General features: G+C 35.3%; 1 protein-coding gene and 1 long non-coding RNA gene across 3 annotated transcripts in view; one reads left to right on the top strand and one right to left on the bottom strand.

Moving 5' to 3' along the window:
- LOC118520346 (uncharacterized) overlaps positions 1-16,321 on the top strand; it is a 593,589-nt gene that overhangs the window by 504,517 nt on the left and 72,751 nt on the right. The gene's annotated exons all lie outside the window — the stretch shown is intronic.
- Positions 1-16,321, bottom strand: part of BCHE (butyrylcholinesterase) — a 61,160-nt gene that overhangs the window by 15,948 nt on the left and 28,891 nt on the right. The window contains exon 3 of one of the 2 annotated variants that reach the window (XM_078069579.1): positions 7,351-7,549. The exons of the other annotated variant lie outside the window; for it this stretch is intronic. Within the exon in view, the coding sequence (XP_077925705.1) occupies positions 7,489-7,549 (61 nt within the window). The 3' untranslated portion in view covers positions 7,351-7,488. Of the gene's footprint in view, positions 1-7,350; positions 7,550-16,321 lie in introns of those variants that run through there. 2 annotated transcript variants of the gene reach the window in all.

Genomic DNA, 16,321 nt, shown 5'->3' with positions numbered 1-16,321 from the left:
CACTGAATTCTATTCAAGCAACTTAGTATTAATTCATGAATGCATTCCCAATAATGCAATCATACTGGGTTCATTTTAACCTATAAGGCTATATCCTAGGTTGATTGATTAGTTTTATAAAACGGGAAGAAACAAAGAGGGAGACAAACCATGAGAGACTCTGGACTCTGGGAAACAAATTGAAGGTTACAGAAGGGAGGGGGCTGGGGGGCTGGGGTAACTGGGTGGTGGGTATTAAGGAGGGCACGTGTTGTGATGAGCACTGGGTGTTATATGCAACTAATGAATCATTGAACACTCCATCGAAAACTAATGATGTACTATATGCTGGCTGACAACATAATAAAAAAAATTAAAAAAAAGAAAAATATCTATAATAAAATGCCATAAATACTACAATAGAAAAAAAAACTTATACTGAACTTTATGGTTTCCTACAAGCTTCTGAGATGAATCTTTAAAGACAAATGGAATCATTTAAATAATTTTCCTTTGCAGATATAGACACATAAACACACAAACATGCATATTTCTGTGTATCTGAATCCCGACATTATGTGTATGTGTGTGTGTGTGTGTGTGTGTGTGTGTGTGTGTGTGTGTATACTGCAACTTGAATATTAGAGGTACCAAAACAATTGTTGTAAATCACATACATATTTAATTTACATCATCCTATTGAAACTCACTATAAAGGTGCCAAATTATATAGGTAATAACTATATTTTGAGCTTTAGAGCAAATCACATATTATTCACTTTTGCACATTCAGCATCTATCATAAGCCTGCACAGAAAGTATATGCTCAATGAATGCTTGCTAAAATAACTAAGTGAACAGCCTTCAGAATTTTGGATATGTTTTAGATTAATTCAGTATCAGTCGTAGAATACTAATTTTCACAGTATTAGAAGAGAGGAATTAACTTCATTCTCCTGTGCTAAGATGACAAAAAAGGCTTGTAGGTAATACTCTTCTCAGATTGAAAACTTGAAAACTCATTGATTCTTCAAGTGCCTAGTATAATAATGCATTTGATGTCAAAGCCCTACATCAGCTGAGGGGGAGTCACAATATGCATGAGTTTCTTGTAAGCCTTGATCACAAACTGAAACTCAACTCTTTTCCCAGGCTCATTTATGCCCCTCATCTAGCCTTACTGTAGTTTGTTAGAAAGTTTTTTATGATTGTACTGTTTTCCCTCTGTAGGCAATAAGGGCAAAAATATTACTTACTAAAGCAATATGTACTGTATAATCATGTAGTTGTGCACAGAGAGTTTTTTAAGTGGATTATTTGCAATTTAAATTATAGTCAATGCAAATATCTAAATCTAGTTCACTTTTATTACTTGCTTCCTTCCATCTCCTGACATTTCCATTGTAAACTGTGAGGATGAGAGAAGTAATTACTGAAGAACAATTCCCTAGATTCATTGGTTTGTCAAGTTTCCTCCTTCAACAGGTTTGTTTTTCTAGGCAGGAATCTGGGTACCCAGAGGGGCAGGATTGTATTAGTACACCACAGAAGTTGTTGGTAATTCAGAAATGCTCTAACAATGATTTCTTGCATCTAAATCTATTGTGTGGGTAGAGTCCATGGTCAAGTTGGTTATTAAATTTTTATTATTTCATCATTCCTAAGTAGTGGATTGGGATATATTGTCAACCTCACAGAGAAATAGGAGTACAGGTCTTTATGAGACAAAGAGAGACCAGAAGAATGGGAAGAGACAGGAAGGGAAGGGAAGAAGAGAGAAGAATCCTAAAGGAAATGTGTAAACTGTATGATCCTGCAACCCAATCTGCTCAAAAGGCAAAACATATCAATGGGCTAAACCTTCGAGGGAAGAAAAAAAAAGGGGAAAGATTTATTTTCACTCAACATTAATAAAAAGGAACAGATTACATTTCTGTTAAATAAATACCATTAGGGAAATGAGATCTGTTTAGTTGCAGGTCATCTTCTAACTTTGAGAATAATTAGCAGCTGTTGTAACTGAAGGTATACAAGAGATGGGCTGAGGTTTCAGCCCTGGCAATAAGCAAAGGCCAATTATGATCTAACACAGCTAGATGTGTGCTATGAAAGTGGATGCCTGGCAAATAAGAAAGAAACATCCAGTCTAAAGGATGATCCTAAAAAGTCAAGCTGCTGAATATTGCAGATAAAGGGAGATTTCTTGAGTGCTCCCTGGTGTCAGGAACCTTGTCTAAACTTTTTTTTTTTTTTTTTTTAACTAACCCCTAACAAAGAACCTGACACTGGTTATCAATCAGTGTTGTTGAACTCAATCATATTTAGGGAAAAAAAAGCGGGGGGGGGGGAACGTAAAAAAAGTCTCAAATACACATAAACATATTTCTCCTTTTAATCCAAATCTAAATCTTCCTACACATTTTCACCTTTGCTGAGATGTAGTATTCTTTTTCTAAATTTATAACTAGGAAGAAGATGCCCACTTTAAAGCACATTTTCTGTTTTGTGAGAACTTTTACGTCTCAATTAGTATTTTAAAGTGGCTATTGGACTTAACCCATTCTCCTAAATACTTCACTGAAATAGTTGGATAGAGTCATGCAAATAAATTGATTCCCAATGAGCAGTTGCCATTTAGCAATTGGGTTGCGCTGCTCATCTTCAGTTGTTCATCAGCTGAAAGGGCAAAAGGTTGTCAAACAAAAGATCTCTAAGATCTTTACTATCCTGGCAAAGTATGGTATTATGGATAAACAGAGCTTTCATGGTCTGGAAAATTAATCTTTCTTCTGTCCTCTGCATTGTTTGGACAGAAGGAATTGCTTAATTATTTGGAGAGTTAAAGAGGAATACCAGGCAACGTTTAGCCTTCTCCAGCGTTCCAGAAAATGAATTGGGCTGAATCCTAGACGGATTTATTTATTTATTTATTTATTTATTTATTTAGTATTTTTTAAAGTTTTTATTTAAATTCCAGTTAGTTAAGATACAGGGTAATATTCGTTTCAGGTGTACAATATGGTGATTCAAAACTTGCATACATCTCCTGGTGCTCATCACAGCAAGTGCACTCCTTAATCACCATTACCTATTTCACTCATGCCCCTAGCCCTCTTCCCCTTTGGTAACCATCAGTTTGTTCTCTATGGTAGGAGTCTGTTTCTTGGTCGGCCTCCCTCTCTCTTTTTTTTCCCCTTTGTTTGTTTCTTAAATTTCATATGAGTGAAATCATATGTATTTGTCTTTCTCTGTCTGACATTCCTTAGCATAATAATTTCTAGCTCCATCCATGTTGTTGCAAATGACAAGAGGTCATTATTTCTTTATGGCTGAGTAATATTCCGTTATATGGATACACTGCCTCTTCTTTATCCTTTCATAGGTCCATGGACATTTGGGCTCTTTCCATAATTTGGCTATTGTTGATCATGTTGCTATAAGTATCAGGGTGCATGTGCCCCTTTACATCAGTATTTTTACCACCTTTGGGTAAATATCTACTAGTGCAATTGCTGGGTCATAGGGTAGCTCTATTTTTAACTTTTTGAGCACCCTCCATACTGTTTTCCAGAGTGGCTGCACCAGTCTGCATTCCCACCAACAGTGTAAAAGGGTTCCCCATACTCTGCATCCTCACCAACACCTGTTGCTTAGTGTGTTGTTGATTTTAGCCGTTCTGACAGGTGTGAGGTGATATCTCACGGTACTTTTGATTTCTATTTCCCTGATGATCAGTGATATTGAACATCTTTTCAAGTGTTTGTTAGCCATCTGCATGTCTTCTTTGGAGAAATGTCTGTTCATGTCTTCTGCCCATTTTTTAATTGGATTATTTATGTTTGGGTGTTAAGTTTTATAAGTTCTTTGTATATTTTGGATACTAACCCTTTATCTGATATATCATTTGCAAACATCTTCTCCCATTCCGTACATTGCCTTTTAGTTTTGTTGGTTGTTTCCTCCACTGTGCAGAAGCTTATTAGAGAGAAGCAGAAACCTGTTCTTCCTCCCTCCCTCCCTCCTTTTCTTTCTTCTCTTCTCTTTTAATAGCTTGGCAACTGCATCCAGATATCTTGCCTAATTTCCAAGTGTCAAAATGCACTATATTTGTACCTATTTTTGTTTTCTAGTGACAATAGAGCAACTGCTATCATTTGGATAGGCTCACATGATTTCCCAGAGAGGCTACAGTCCAGGGATCTGCAGAAAGTTCAAAGGCACTTTCACATAATGGCACCAGAGCACTTATTTTGAATAAAGGGCAGACTTAGCATTAATTATGGATAGAATATAATCCCAAACTTGAAACAAATTGGCTTCTCTTTTGAGTGTTCCAAATTCTACCAGTTTGCTCTAGTCTCTGCCGTAAAGTTAATGGCAGCAAGCCCACAGTTTCAGGAATAAGCCCAGGAAATGCCAAGAAAAAGTCCTGGAAACTTAGTTTTGTAGTAGCATATATGTCTTAAAATAGCTTGATTTTAAGGGAACACTTAAACAGTAGAAGGGACTTGGGAAATCAAATGCTCTAAGAAAATTATACAAAATCGTAATTATTGCAATTTTTTTTCCTTAATGGGTAATTTGAGCATATCAAATAATTCTTCTTGAATTCAAAGTTATTTTCTTTATATCACTATTCACTGGAGGTCCCTATATTTGAGTCATCACCTCCATTAGACTGAAAAGCTCCATGAGAGCAGAGAACATGTTTGTTCATTCCCATAGCCTAATACAGTCAGTGCTCAGTAAAGCTACTTGGTAAAGGTTTTACCTACTAGACCTTGCTTAAGTAAGTAGGCCATTAAATTCACTGTATTGGAACTTAGTGTAATTTTATGTATAGATATATAAATATAATTTTTTTAATGTGCTAAGAAAGATTTAGCTAATATGATGAATATATTGCAAAATAAAATTAAAAATTATGTATATGTGATTTTATTTATATATTTACAGGGCACTGTTTCTAGGGAAAATAAAGTAAAATTAATACTATTTTTGGAGAAAACTGTCAGCACAACAAATAATTTAAGTATGTTTTATTGCAATACACATATATATGGAGCTTCAAATGATGCTTAATTAATTTTCCAAAGTGAGCACCCAAGCATATTGAATTTCTAATCATTAAAATAGTTATACATACAAAATAATCATATTTTAATGAAAGATGAAAACCTTTGATCTAAGTTATATTAAATCTATATGAACATTGAAGAGATAACAGTAAATACCTGTTTGCTACCTACTATATAAAATATGATGTTTTTTGGTAATTCTTATATTATTTGACCAATAATTAGTAAATTAAAAATTATCCTATCCATTTTTCCATTATTTAAAAATTTCATGATGCCCCATGTCAGCCTTTCATTATTTCTCATTAAAGTATTATATTTTATTATTTATTAGTGTGGACTTGGAAATGTTTTATTATCAATGATTTTCTATTTTTAAATTAACTCTTCTCTGCATATTTTTTCTTCTTTTCTATTACTTAATTTTTATTTTTTTACTCAAGGTTTCTTGAAATAATGTTGTCTAATCTCCTATGCAGTGTTTCATTTTCTCTAAAATATCTGCATAAAGCACTTTCCATAATGGGATGTGTCTCACATTCTGGAGAAGGTCATTCTAACCCCAGACCACTTTATTCACTACTAACTCAACTTGATAGAACAGACCTGTATTCAGGCCCTACTAGAGTTCCAGGCACTGGGGCTATTTTTTATTCATTTTCAAAGAGAAATATATGTTTTTTTTTAATACTAAATTAAAAATGGTCTCTGTATGAATTTAACCAAAGGTTCTCTGCTTCCTCCTCACATAGAATATATCTAAACTCTCTTTTATGATACATTTTTGTTTTACTTGAAGCCAGATACACTTGCCCCCTCAACAGACACCTTTTTTGTCCTCCAGACTAATCATAACCTCTTCACTTGTGAGACAATGAGGTTATTCTTAATTGTAGATGTATCACATGATAGTGTTTTGTTGAATTTTTTTAATCCACAATAAAATATCAAACTAATTTTTTTTTTCCAAGAAGCTGTTATTTATTTTGAATTTTATTGCCAGTTTGTTCTGGGAACTCCTCTCTGGACAATGGATATAGCAGTGAATAGGACTGAGAAGTTCCATGATCACAGAGTTCCATTTTAATCTGTGGAGATAGACAATATATAAACAAAGTAACAGACCTTAAAAATTCATATAGTAATATTGTCTATGAAGAAAGACAAGTAGTACAACCAGACATCTTTGAAAAGCATGTACTAATTCAGAACTGCCTATTTATTGAGTCACAGTAAAGAGTTTGAGGTGAGCTGAAGGGTACTGAAAGCAAACCTTACTTTATGTGCTGCTTCTTGGCTATAGTTTCCTGGTTTTTCCTTAGAAAAGGAAATGTGAGAAGGATGAACAGAGTGGACTGTGCAGTTCTCATAGATGCTAAATACAGCTCAGGCAATTCCTTCCAGATTCTTCCTTAGTGACGATGATGAATGTAATTTCTGAATGACTTGCAAATTGCAGCCAAGTCACAGGATTTTACTTCTTATATTCAAAGCAGATGTACCATAATAAAAGCTAAAAAGATAATTATTTTATACTGGCTAGTATGATTCAATAACTTGTGAATATAAAGGAAGTGTTCCTTGGACACTTTTTCATGAATTTTATGCAAAAATATCTGAAGTAATGCTGAAGAATTAAAAATATTTTTTCTATTAAGTTGTATGCTGTTTTTTGATAAGAGCTACAGAAATAATTACCTTGCTATGATCAGATACATTTTGAACATTTATATCAATATATAAATATGAAATAAATGTTATGAAATATATAAAATTAATAAGTATATATATTTGAAATTAGAAATCTTAAAATGTCCTTGATCTGAGAGGTGGGATAAAAGTTTATTTTCTACATAAAAATAGTAGCTATCTAAAGAAGATAAGGAGTATTCCTGCCAACAATATATTTATCTCACAGTTTAAAGTCCTCTAAACTGCTATTTCAGGTACTATAATTTAGAAGCAATTTTAGTATCAAGAAATGAAGCAGAAAAAGTATTTATTAAAAATGTTATTGGCTATGTGACCTTGGGCAATTTGCCTAAACTCTCCAATCATCAATTTATTTGTAAAATAAGGATATTAATGCATTTTACATAGATTAGTTGTAAAGAATGCATGAAATATCTATGCAGAATGCTTAGAGTCATACCAGGGTCTTGATAAAATATTTAATAAATGCAAGTGTGATGATGAAGTGGATGACAATAGCAACAGTGAAGATAACAACACTGTTCTACAACCACCAAAACCATTCTGGCTGTTTCTTGCAGGCTTTCCATAGTACAATATGTATGACTATATGACTCACTGGACAAGTTTTCCCAAAAAGGTGTGAAATAGGTTTATTAGGGAAATAGAGACTCAGAGAAATTAATCACCTTGGAAACTACATGGTAAACATGGACTTCAGCATCAACTGTATCTTCTTCTAATGGCCATGTTCTTTCTGATCCATCATAGTTAGCTGGAAGTTCAACAACAAAGCAAGGCTATTTTTTGTTGGAGGTGAAAGAAAAACCAAAAAATCCATAGTTCAGTGTGTGTTTAGATTTTCAACTTTTAATATGATCTATTTTAATACTTTTAAAATTAAAAAGTAATGAAAATGAAAGTGTTTCATCTTTCAAATATATTTGTAATTTAAAAAAATCTTTTTTATTTTTTAAGATTTTATTTATTTATTTGACAGAGAGAGACACAGCGAGAGAGGGAACACAAGCAGGGGGAGTGGGAGAGGGAGAAGCAGGCTTCCCGCTGAGCAGGGAGCTGCTGCGGGGCTTGATTCCAGGACCCTGGGATCATGACCTGAGCCGAAGGCAGACGCTTAACGACTGAGCCACCCAGGCGCCCCCCCAACTCTTTTTTAGAAAACATATTCCTTTAGACGTGTATTTACCAGTAATTTATCTTATTTGCACACTGATGAGCATGTTATCCATGATAGCACTTTTTTTTTTTTTTTTTTTTTTAAGCATGGGTAGGGGAGGAGGATGAAGAAAGAATATCCAGCAGACTCCTTGCTAAGTGTGAAGCCTGACATGGGCTCAATCTCAGGACCCTGAAATCATGACCTCATCCTAAATCAGGAGTTGGATGCTTAACCGACTGAGCCACCTAGGCACCCCCATGACACAGTTTTAATTAAATACATATTTTTATGTTTCTTTTGCTACTATCATCATTTTATCTTATATTAACTTGCATTTTGTCTGTGTAGCTTGAAAAAAATATTTTAAGTGTGTTTCTGTCTCCTAAGCTATAGAGCAGTGATTCTTTTTTTTTTTTTTTTCATTAACATATAATGTATTATTTGTTTCAGGGGTAGAGGTCTGTGATTCATCAGTCTTAACACAAATCACAGTGCTCACCATAGCACATACCTTCCCCAATGTCTATCACCCAGCCACCCTATTCCTCCCACCCTGCACCACTCCAGCAACCCTCAGTTTGTTTCGGGAGATTGAGTCTGTTATGGTTTGTCTCTCTCTCTCTGGTTTCATCTTGTTAAAGCAGTGATTCTTAATGGGAAGAGAATAAGAGAGGAGAAAACGGTAGTGATAAGGAGACACATCTATTTAGGGGTTGTTCAGATTTATTTGCAGGACTTTTTAAAATTGCACACTCTCACCTAGAGATTTTGGTCAAGGTATATGTCCTCTTCCCTATCTTTACAGTCACTGTCATTGTGATCCAATATTCCAGAGGCAAGTAAGACCTTGTTATTCAAATGTTTGCAATATCTTAAAAATCAAACTGCTATTTGGTTCTGGGCTTACAAGGGATAACTTTGACTCCAATTTTCTTTCCGCCTCTATCCACTCCCTTGACAAATGTATCCATTCTCAGTTTTAACTATTCTTGTACATGATGATCTCATAGGTCTCTCTCCACATTCTTTCATCCACAACACCTTACTGGGCTCTAGTCATGAAATCCCAGCCACTGCATATACACCTACATTTATAATTCTGCTTTTCCTTCAACTCTATGGGACCACACCATATTTAAACTCCACAAAGTCACTCTCTGTGTTCTCAGATTCAATTAATGTCCCCAACTTGCTCCCAGTATCACATTACACCCTGAGGGGCTGCATAATACATGGTTTGAAATCACAAGCCTTGAAACCAGACTCTACTACTAAAAACGGCTTGAACTTGCATGATGTTATTCAACTTCTCAGAGCCTGTTTATCCATACATTTTTAATAAGTGATCTCAAGAGGACCACAAGGTTGGCTGGAGAATAGTAAGCAGGGAGAGAATCTTAATAGAGATAGCCAAAGAACATGTCATATAGGCCCTTTTAGATAATGATAAGAAATTTAGATTTTATTCTAGATAAAAGAAGAAATCACTAGAGAGCTATTATCTAGGCAGCGACGAGATCTGGCTAACATTTTGAAAAGATGACTGCAACTATAAAGAAGGAGAATAAACTATAAAGAGACAACGGAGGGACCAGGGAGACTAGCTATTGTAGTACACCAGAATAGGTACATCGGTGGTAGAGAACAGGCTTGTATCTGAAACAGTGAGACCTAAGTTATATTTGGATCTATTTTGAAGATTGAGCCGATAGAATTTGCTGATGAAGAAAATAAGGATTTAAAGATAGGGAAGGTTTAGATTTTGAGCAACTTATACACATAAGAGACATTTACAGACCTACAAATGGAATTAATGAACATATATATAGTGCTTAACATCATAGAAATAGATGAGATTACTTAGGGAAAAGAATAGAAAAAGAAAAGGGAAGAGATCTGAGAACTAAGCTCTGGAGAGCTTTAGCGCTTAGGGAAGTCGAGAAGAATCCATTCAATTACTTCTTTACTCCATTGAACAATTGTTCATTGAATACCTATTATGTGCCCAACAATGTTACAGGTACTGGATATACAGTTCTGAGCAAAATAAACAAAACCCCTATTTTTCCGGATCTTATATATTGGTGGGAGAGCAAAATGATGAATAAGGTCAATCTGCTAAATAATACGTGTGAAGAGGACAAACGTGTAGAGAAGGAAAATGTTAAATGCATAGAAAATTGAGAATGTGTTAAGACAGCCAGGAAAGGCTCCCATGAAAAGGTGACTTTTGACCGACCTGAAGAAAATGAAGGGTATATTCATGCAAATATCTGGAGAAGGAGGCAAACAGATCAGTGAGGAAGAACTCTGCACAAGTTCTGAGGATAAATGTATTGAGTGTGCCCCATATGTTCAAGAAACAGCGAGGAACAAGCATGGTGTGGAATGGAGACGCTGTGCTGAGAAGAGACGAAGTTTGAGCGAACACAAGAAAACAAACACCAGGCAGAAAGCTAGAGAAAAATACATGTGGGAAATGATATGGTTTGAACCAAAGGAGTAGCAGTGAGGCAGTCAAGAGTCCTAAACTCCTTCTGTTTATTTGTTTTATGCTGTAGTACCGACACTACATTCTTCACCTAATCAATGTAGTATGCATCTCCCTCTCCCTGAAATGGACATATTCCTACTTAGCCAAAACAACACTGTCATACCTAATAAACTTAACAATAATTTCTTAATATCACTGAATGCCCAGGCTCTATTTATGACTATTTTAGATTCAAAGATACGCAATGAGCATTAATCATTATAAACAACATGTACTCTTCAAGAGAATTCTGGCTTGGTTATTTTCTTACAGGTAAGCTGACAGAATTTACTGACAACCTGGATGTGGGGAAGGATAAAAAGGGAGACAGCAACATTGATCCTGAGATTTGGGGCTTAGGCAAATGGAAGAATGGAGTTGTTCTTAACTGAGATGAGAAAGCCTGTGAGGAGAATATTACAAGAAAATTATAGCTCTTTAGTTTATGATATTACTAAATACCTAAACAGATACAGACATAAGGTCTAGGGGTTCAGGGAGAGGTCTGCGCTACAGATACAACTTTGGAAGTCATTGGTATATTGATGGTAGTTAAAGGGATGAAACTGGATGGGATCACCTATGGGATGAAAATGTACAGAAAAGAGAACACGTCCAAGGACTAAGTTTGGAAACACTACAACATGCAGATGTGAGAAGAGAAGAAACACCAGAGAGGACAAAAATAGGTTTGGAAAGGTTAGACAAAGCCTGGCCATGGCTCGGTTCACAGGACCCAACTGGAGAAGATGCTTCCAGGAGGAAAGAAGGCAGCAAGATCAAACACTGGTGACAGGTTTAGCAAGAAGATTGAGAAATGATTATATAATTTGCTGACCATTATGAGAGCAGTCAATTTGAGGTGACTGGGGTAATGGAATAGTTTAAATATAGAATGAGAAAAAGAAAAGTAGGCAATTGGTAGAGAGAACTCATGTAGAGAGTTTTGTTGTCAAAGAGAATAAGAAAATGAGAAAGTAGCTATTGAACAATGTGAAGTCTTTTTTTAAGATGAGAGATATTATACACTAATAAAACAATGGGAATGATATATAGAGAAATAAATGATGATGAAAGAGAAGGAAAATAATTTTAAGAGCTAAGTTCTTGCATAGTCATGAGTGGATGGGCTCTACAGAATCCCACTTACAGGGGGGATGGGAGACAAAACGTTAACTGCAGAAGGAGGAAGGTAGGGTACATAAGCATGAATTCTGATAGGTTGATTTGGTGAGCTGACTGAGTCTGGGTGTGTATGTGTGTGTGTGTGTGTGTGTGTGTGTGTGTGTAAAATGCAAGTTTATAACTGAAAGTGTGACTGGAAGAGGAATTTTTAAGCTTTGAAGAGTGAGAAAATATATTCTCCAGAAAAGCTGGAGAAATAAATTGGCTAGCGACATTTAATTCCAGGCAACATTAAAGATCTTGAATTTAAAGTCTTGAATTTATTAGCACAGTGTGTGTGTGTGTGTGTGTGTGTGTGTGTGTGTGTGTGTGTTTACAGGCACATTAAACTGTTTGGTTGCAATTGTATATTTAGACATAAATAGAGCTGTGATTCCTGCAGGTGAGAAAGATTGAATGAGTCAAAGCATTGGATGGATTACTGTTATGAACACCAAAATAATTAAAAATGCTTATGTGATTTATGGTAGAGAGAAGGCAAGTATGCCAGATGCTAGAATTCTCCAGTGAATGAGTAGGATTCACTAGGATTTAAGCAGATGACTACAGCAAGAATGGGGAGTGGGTAGCATAGTTTGACAGTGTTTCATAGTATTTGCTTCAGACTTGAATTATTCTGAGGGATGTGGAAGGAATGATGTTTCAGAAATGGTGATGAGCATTCAGGTAGATATTTTACAACTCTGTGGTACATGAATACTGGAATAAAGACAGCCATCACTTGAATGGGCTGAAGGTAAAATAGAATCTTCAGGATCAGCCAGATATCAGTTAATGCCAAAGAATGAAGGAAATGTTTAAAAACTGAAACTGCAATGAATTTTGTTGCCAGACTGGAATCCCAGAAGGGATAATTGGAGGGGTTTGGAAGCTTAGAAAAAGTGAAAATTTGATTATTGCATATTTCAGTATAGGTTATTATAGACACACAAATACATTTCCAAAGGGATTTTAAACACAAGATTATTTCATAGTGGTATAAGATGTTTTGTTACATATTTTGAATATTTAATGCTTGCATACTCATATGTATATAGGCAGAAGAAGAGACATTTATCTCTTTTCAAGTGATTCTGGAAGATCTAAGATACAGCACAGATGAATGACACCAATGACCTAGATCATTAAATATAAAGGTCATTTTTTTGGTGCTTATTTTGCTAATTCTTTACCTTTCTTTTTAAGAAATTTATTTCCATTTCTTTTAGAAACACTACAAATTTCTTATTTTCTTTTTTTCCTTCTAATTTTCTAGCCACTCCTTCCTACTCTGAATTTTAGGCTCCTTTTCCTTTTTGTCCTCCCTAACGTTGGTTATTGTCAAGTATCATAGGTTCTCATTGTACATAAAATATCTTAGTGATCACACCCAATTTGGTTGATTAAATTACTATTTATATCCAAGTACCTATCAACCTATTCCCTTGGGTGTTTCATAGGCACTAACTCAATGTATGAAGGGCTGACATCAATTTAACCCTGTCATCCACATGTACCTAACTCAGGAAGAGACCCTGGCTAGTTGAGTCAGAAAACTGGGTAACATTCATTGATTTCTCCTTCTTCTCCAATACCCTTTATATCTCACCTAAGACTTATATCTACCGAACCTCTCAAATCTAGCATCTGACTGGTCTTTTCATTCTCAACAGAACCCTTCTAATCTATGCTTTTTATTGTTGCCCTGGATGATTGAAACATATCTCCAAATCATATTCCCCATCACCTTTCTTGCTCATCTCTAGGCCATCTTTTTCCCTGCAGACGGGTTGATCTTACTAAAATGCTAATTTAATAGTATTCTACCCAGACTTAAACAAACAAAGAAGCAACAAAACAAAATATTTCCACATGGTACCCTTCTGATATGATCCCAAACTAGTAGGGTTGACACATTTATGAACTGGTTTCTGCATGTCTCTCCAGACTCATGTCTCCCCACACCTGCCTGCCTTATTTTCTCTTGCCCTTTCTCTCACCTTTGGGTCTTTGCAAATACTATTTCATCCTCCCAAAGGATTCTCTCCTTGAGAAAGGTTTCCATAAGACCCTACGACTGACTCGAGGTCCTTCTAAGTTGTATTCCACAGAAGTCTATTTTTCATTCATGGTGTAGCCCTTATCACTGTGCATGGTAAATTGCTATTTGCTGCTTTCTTTCAGCAGTAAGTGGTATCTCCTCGATGGTAGGACTGCATTTTTTCTGCAGTTTATTTCTATTGACTCTACAGCATTTAGCACGGTGCCTGGCTTATAATTAGTGCTCAAAGGTTTTTTCAGTGAATAAATTATAAAATATTATAGAGATGTGGGGTAAAATTTAATATAAAATATTTGATTTTTTATAATCATAATTTTTTGTTCATAATATTGTATGAAGCAGAGAGGGACTAGAACCAGATGCCCAAATAATGGTGTAATCATATCACGACAATAATGATTATGTAGTTTATTTTAATCTGCCTGAATAATAGTCAAAATGGATGAAATATTGTTCTGATTGTTTTAATGACCAAACTGGGTTCTTCCCGTGGCTGTGTTGATTGAGTATGCAAAACTCAGTTGTTAAATTAGAGAAGAGTAATGTGACTCGAACACTGTAATCTTTTTTTTTTTTTTTTTTTTTTATTTGACAGAGAGATAGACAGAAGAGCACAAGCAGAGGGAATGGCAGAGGGAGAGGCAGAAGCAGGCTCTGCACTGAGCAGGGAGCCCGATGCGGGACTTGATCCCAGGACCCTGGGATCATGACCTGAGCCAAAGGCAGACGCTTAACCATCTGAGCCACCCAGACGCCCCCAACACTGTAATCTTATAGAAACAACTATCATTTTATGTGGGCTATTTGGGGAGGTGGATGGATAACATTAAGCCCGTATAACTGAAAATAGGTACAAAAAATAACGAAACCCAATTTCTATGTGGTTTCAATTAAAAAACTTTGAATTCTTTTTCAACTTTTAGGTCAAGACCACACTGTTGCCAAATTTGAATATTCATGGCTCTCTTGTGTGGCATACTAAATACAACTTAAATACAGGACATTTTTCAAGTTTTTGTTGTTGTTGTTGTTATATAATAAGAACATAGGACGAATGAGTAGATTTTAAAGATTTTTTTTGGCATTCAAGATGCTTTAAAATATGTTACTTCCCAGGGCGCCTGCGTGGCTCACTTGGTTAAGCGGCTGCCTTCGGCTCAGGTCATGATCCTGGGGTCCTGGGATCAAGCCCCACGTCTGGCTCCCTGCTCAGCAGAGAGCCTGCCTCTCCCTCTCCCTCTGCCTGCCACTCTGCCTACTTGTGCTCTCTCTTTCTCTGTCAAATAAATAAATAAAATCTTAAAAAAAAAAAATGTTACTTCCCTACCTCTGAAACTAATAATATGCTATTTGTTAATTAATTGAACTTAAATAAAATAAAATAAAATAAAAATCTTACTTCCCATTTTGTATATATCTATATAATCGCACATGCATAACTGTTTAGATCCAATGCTCATGTTTAGCATAAGTTTAGCAAGGGTACATAAGGCCAATATTTGTTGGGTATATTTTCCTCTAACTATCTCATCCATATTACCATGCATTTTTATAATCCAAGCACAGCATACTTTCATATTATAGTATCTTCCAAAGTAAAGTACATAATATGACAAATTCTCTAAGAAAAGTGACATGGTTTTTGTGATTATCAAACTTATAATAGTAAAAGTTGACTTTAAGCATGTCTAGTAGAGCATGGCACTTAGTTAAATTTCCTGAACTGTTAAGCTTCAAAAACAAAAAGTGGGTGTGCCTGGGTGGCTCAGTTGGTTAAGCATCTGCCTTCACTCAGGTCATGATCCCAAGGTCCTGGGATCGAGTCCCACATTGGGCTCCTTGCTCCCCGGGGAGCCTGCTTCTCCTTCCCCTTGTTCTTGCTCTCTCTCTCTCTCTCTCTCCCTCTCAAATAAATAAATAAAATCTTGAAAAAAAAAAGTGCTACCAAGCTAAGTATTCTTTTGTTATCATAATTTATTGGAAAATGCCCCTATTTGTTTGGTATTTTAAAGAAGTTAGTAGAGTTTTAAACATTCCTTGGATGATACCTATATTTATGATTATCAATAATATTAAAAATTACTGTTCTTAATCATGCTTACTATATGATAGACATTGTATTAGGTGATTTTGAAAAAAAATCTCTAGTTTTACATCAATTATAGAAATTGATATTTGTTTTGGAGACAAAAATAGTAAGTTTCAGGCAGGCTATATTCTTGCATGCTGAATTTTTAAAAATAAATCTCTGATAATAACAGTTTTATTATCTATAGTTATACTCAGCATGAATTAAGGATAATATTTTTCTGTTCAAGTAGTGATTTTCTAGCAGCTGATTCCAATTCACACAGCAAATGTTTATGAAAGTTTTCCATATTGTCTGTACTGAGAAGACTATGGCGCCACTCAGAATATCTAAGTATATTTAGTGTCTTAGAAGTGTGCAGATTCCTAGTACTTACACTTCCTTCATTTGTATGCTAATGTATTTTGATGGATTCTCCCTATACTTTGCATAGTTTTCTCACTTTACAACATTTGTTTCTATTTTCTCCTTGGGTGTGTTATTTTGTTGCCAGCGTTTCAGTTTTGAGGCTAGTGTGTGAAAGTGGGACAAATACCACTAGCCA

The sequence above is a fragment of the Halichoerus grypus genome, chromosome 1 (genome assembly GCF_964656455.1).
Source record: "Halichoerus grypus chromosome 1, mHalGry1.hap1.1, whole genome shotgun sequence".
In the NCBI taxonomy this organism is placed as follows: domain Eukaryota; kingdom Metazoa; phylum Chordata; class Mammalia; order Carnivora; family Phocidae; genus Halichoerus; species Halichoerus grypus.
The sequence above is the reverse complement of the archived record's forward strand: the minus strand, read 5'-3'. Positions and strand labels throughout refer to the sequence as shown.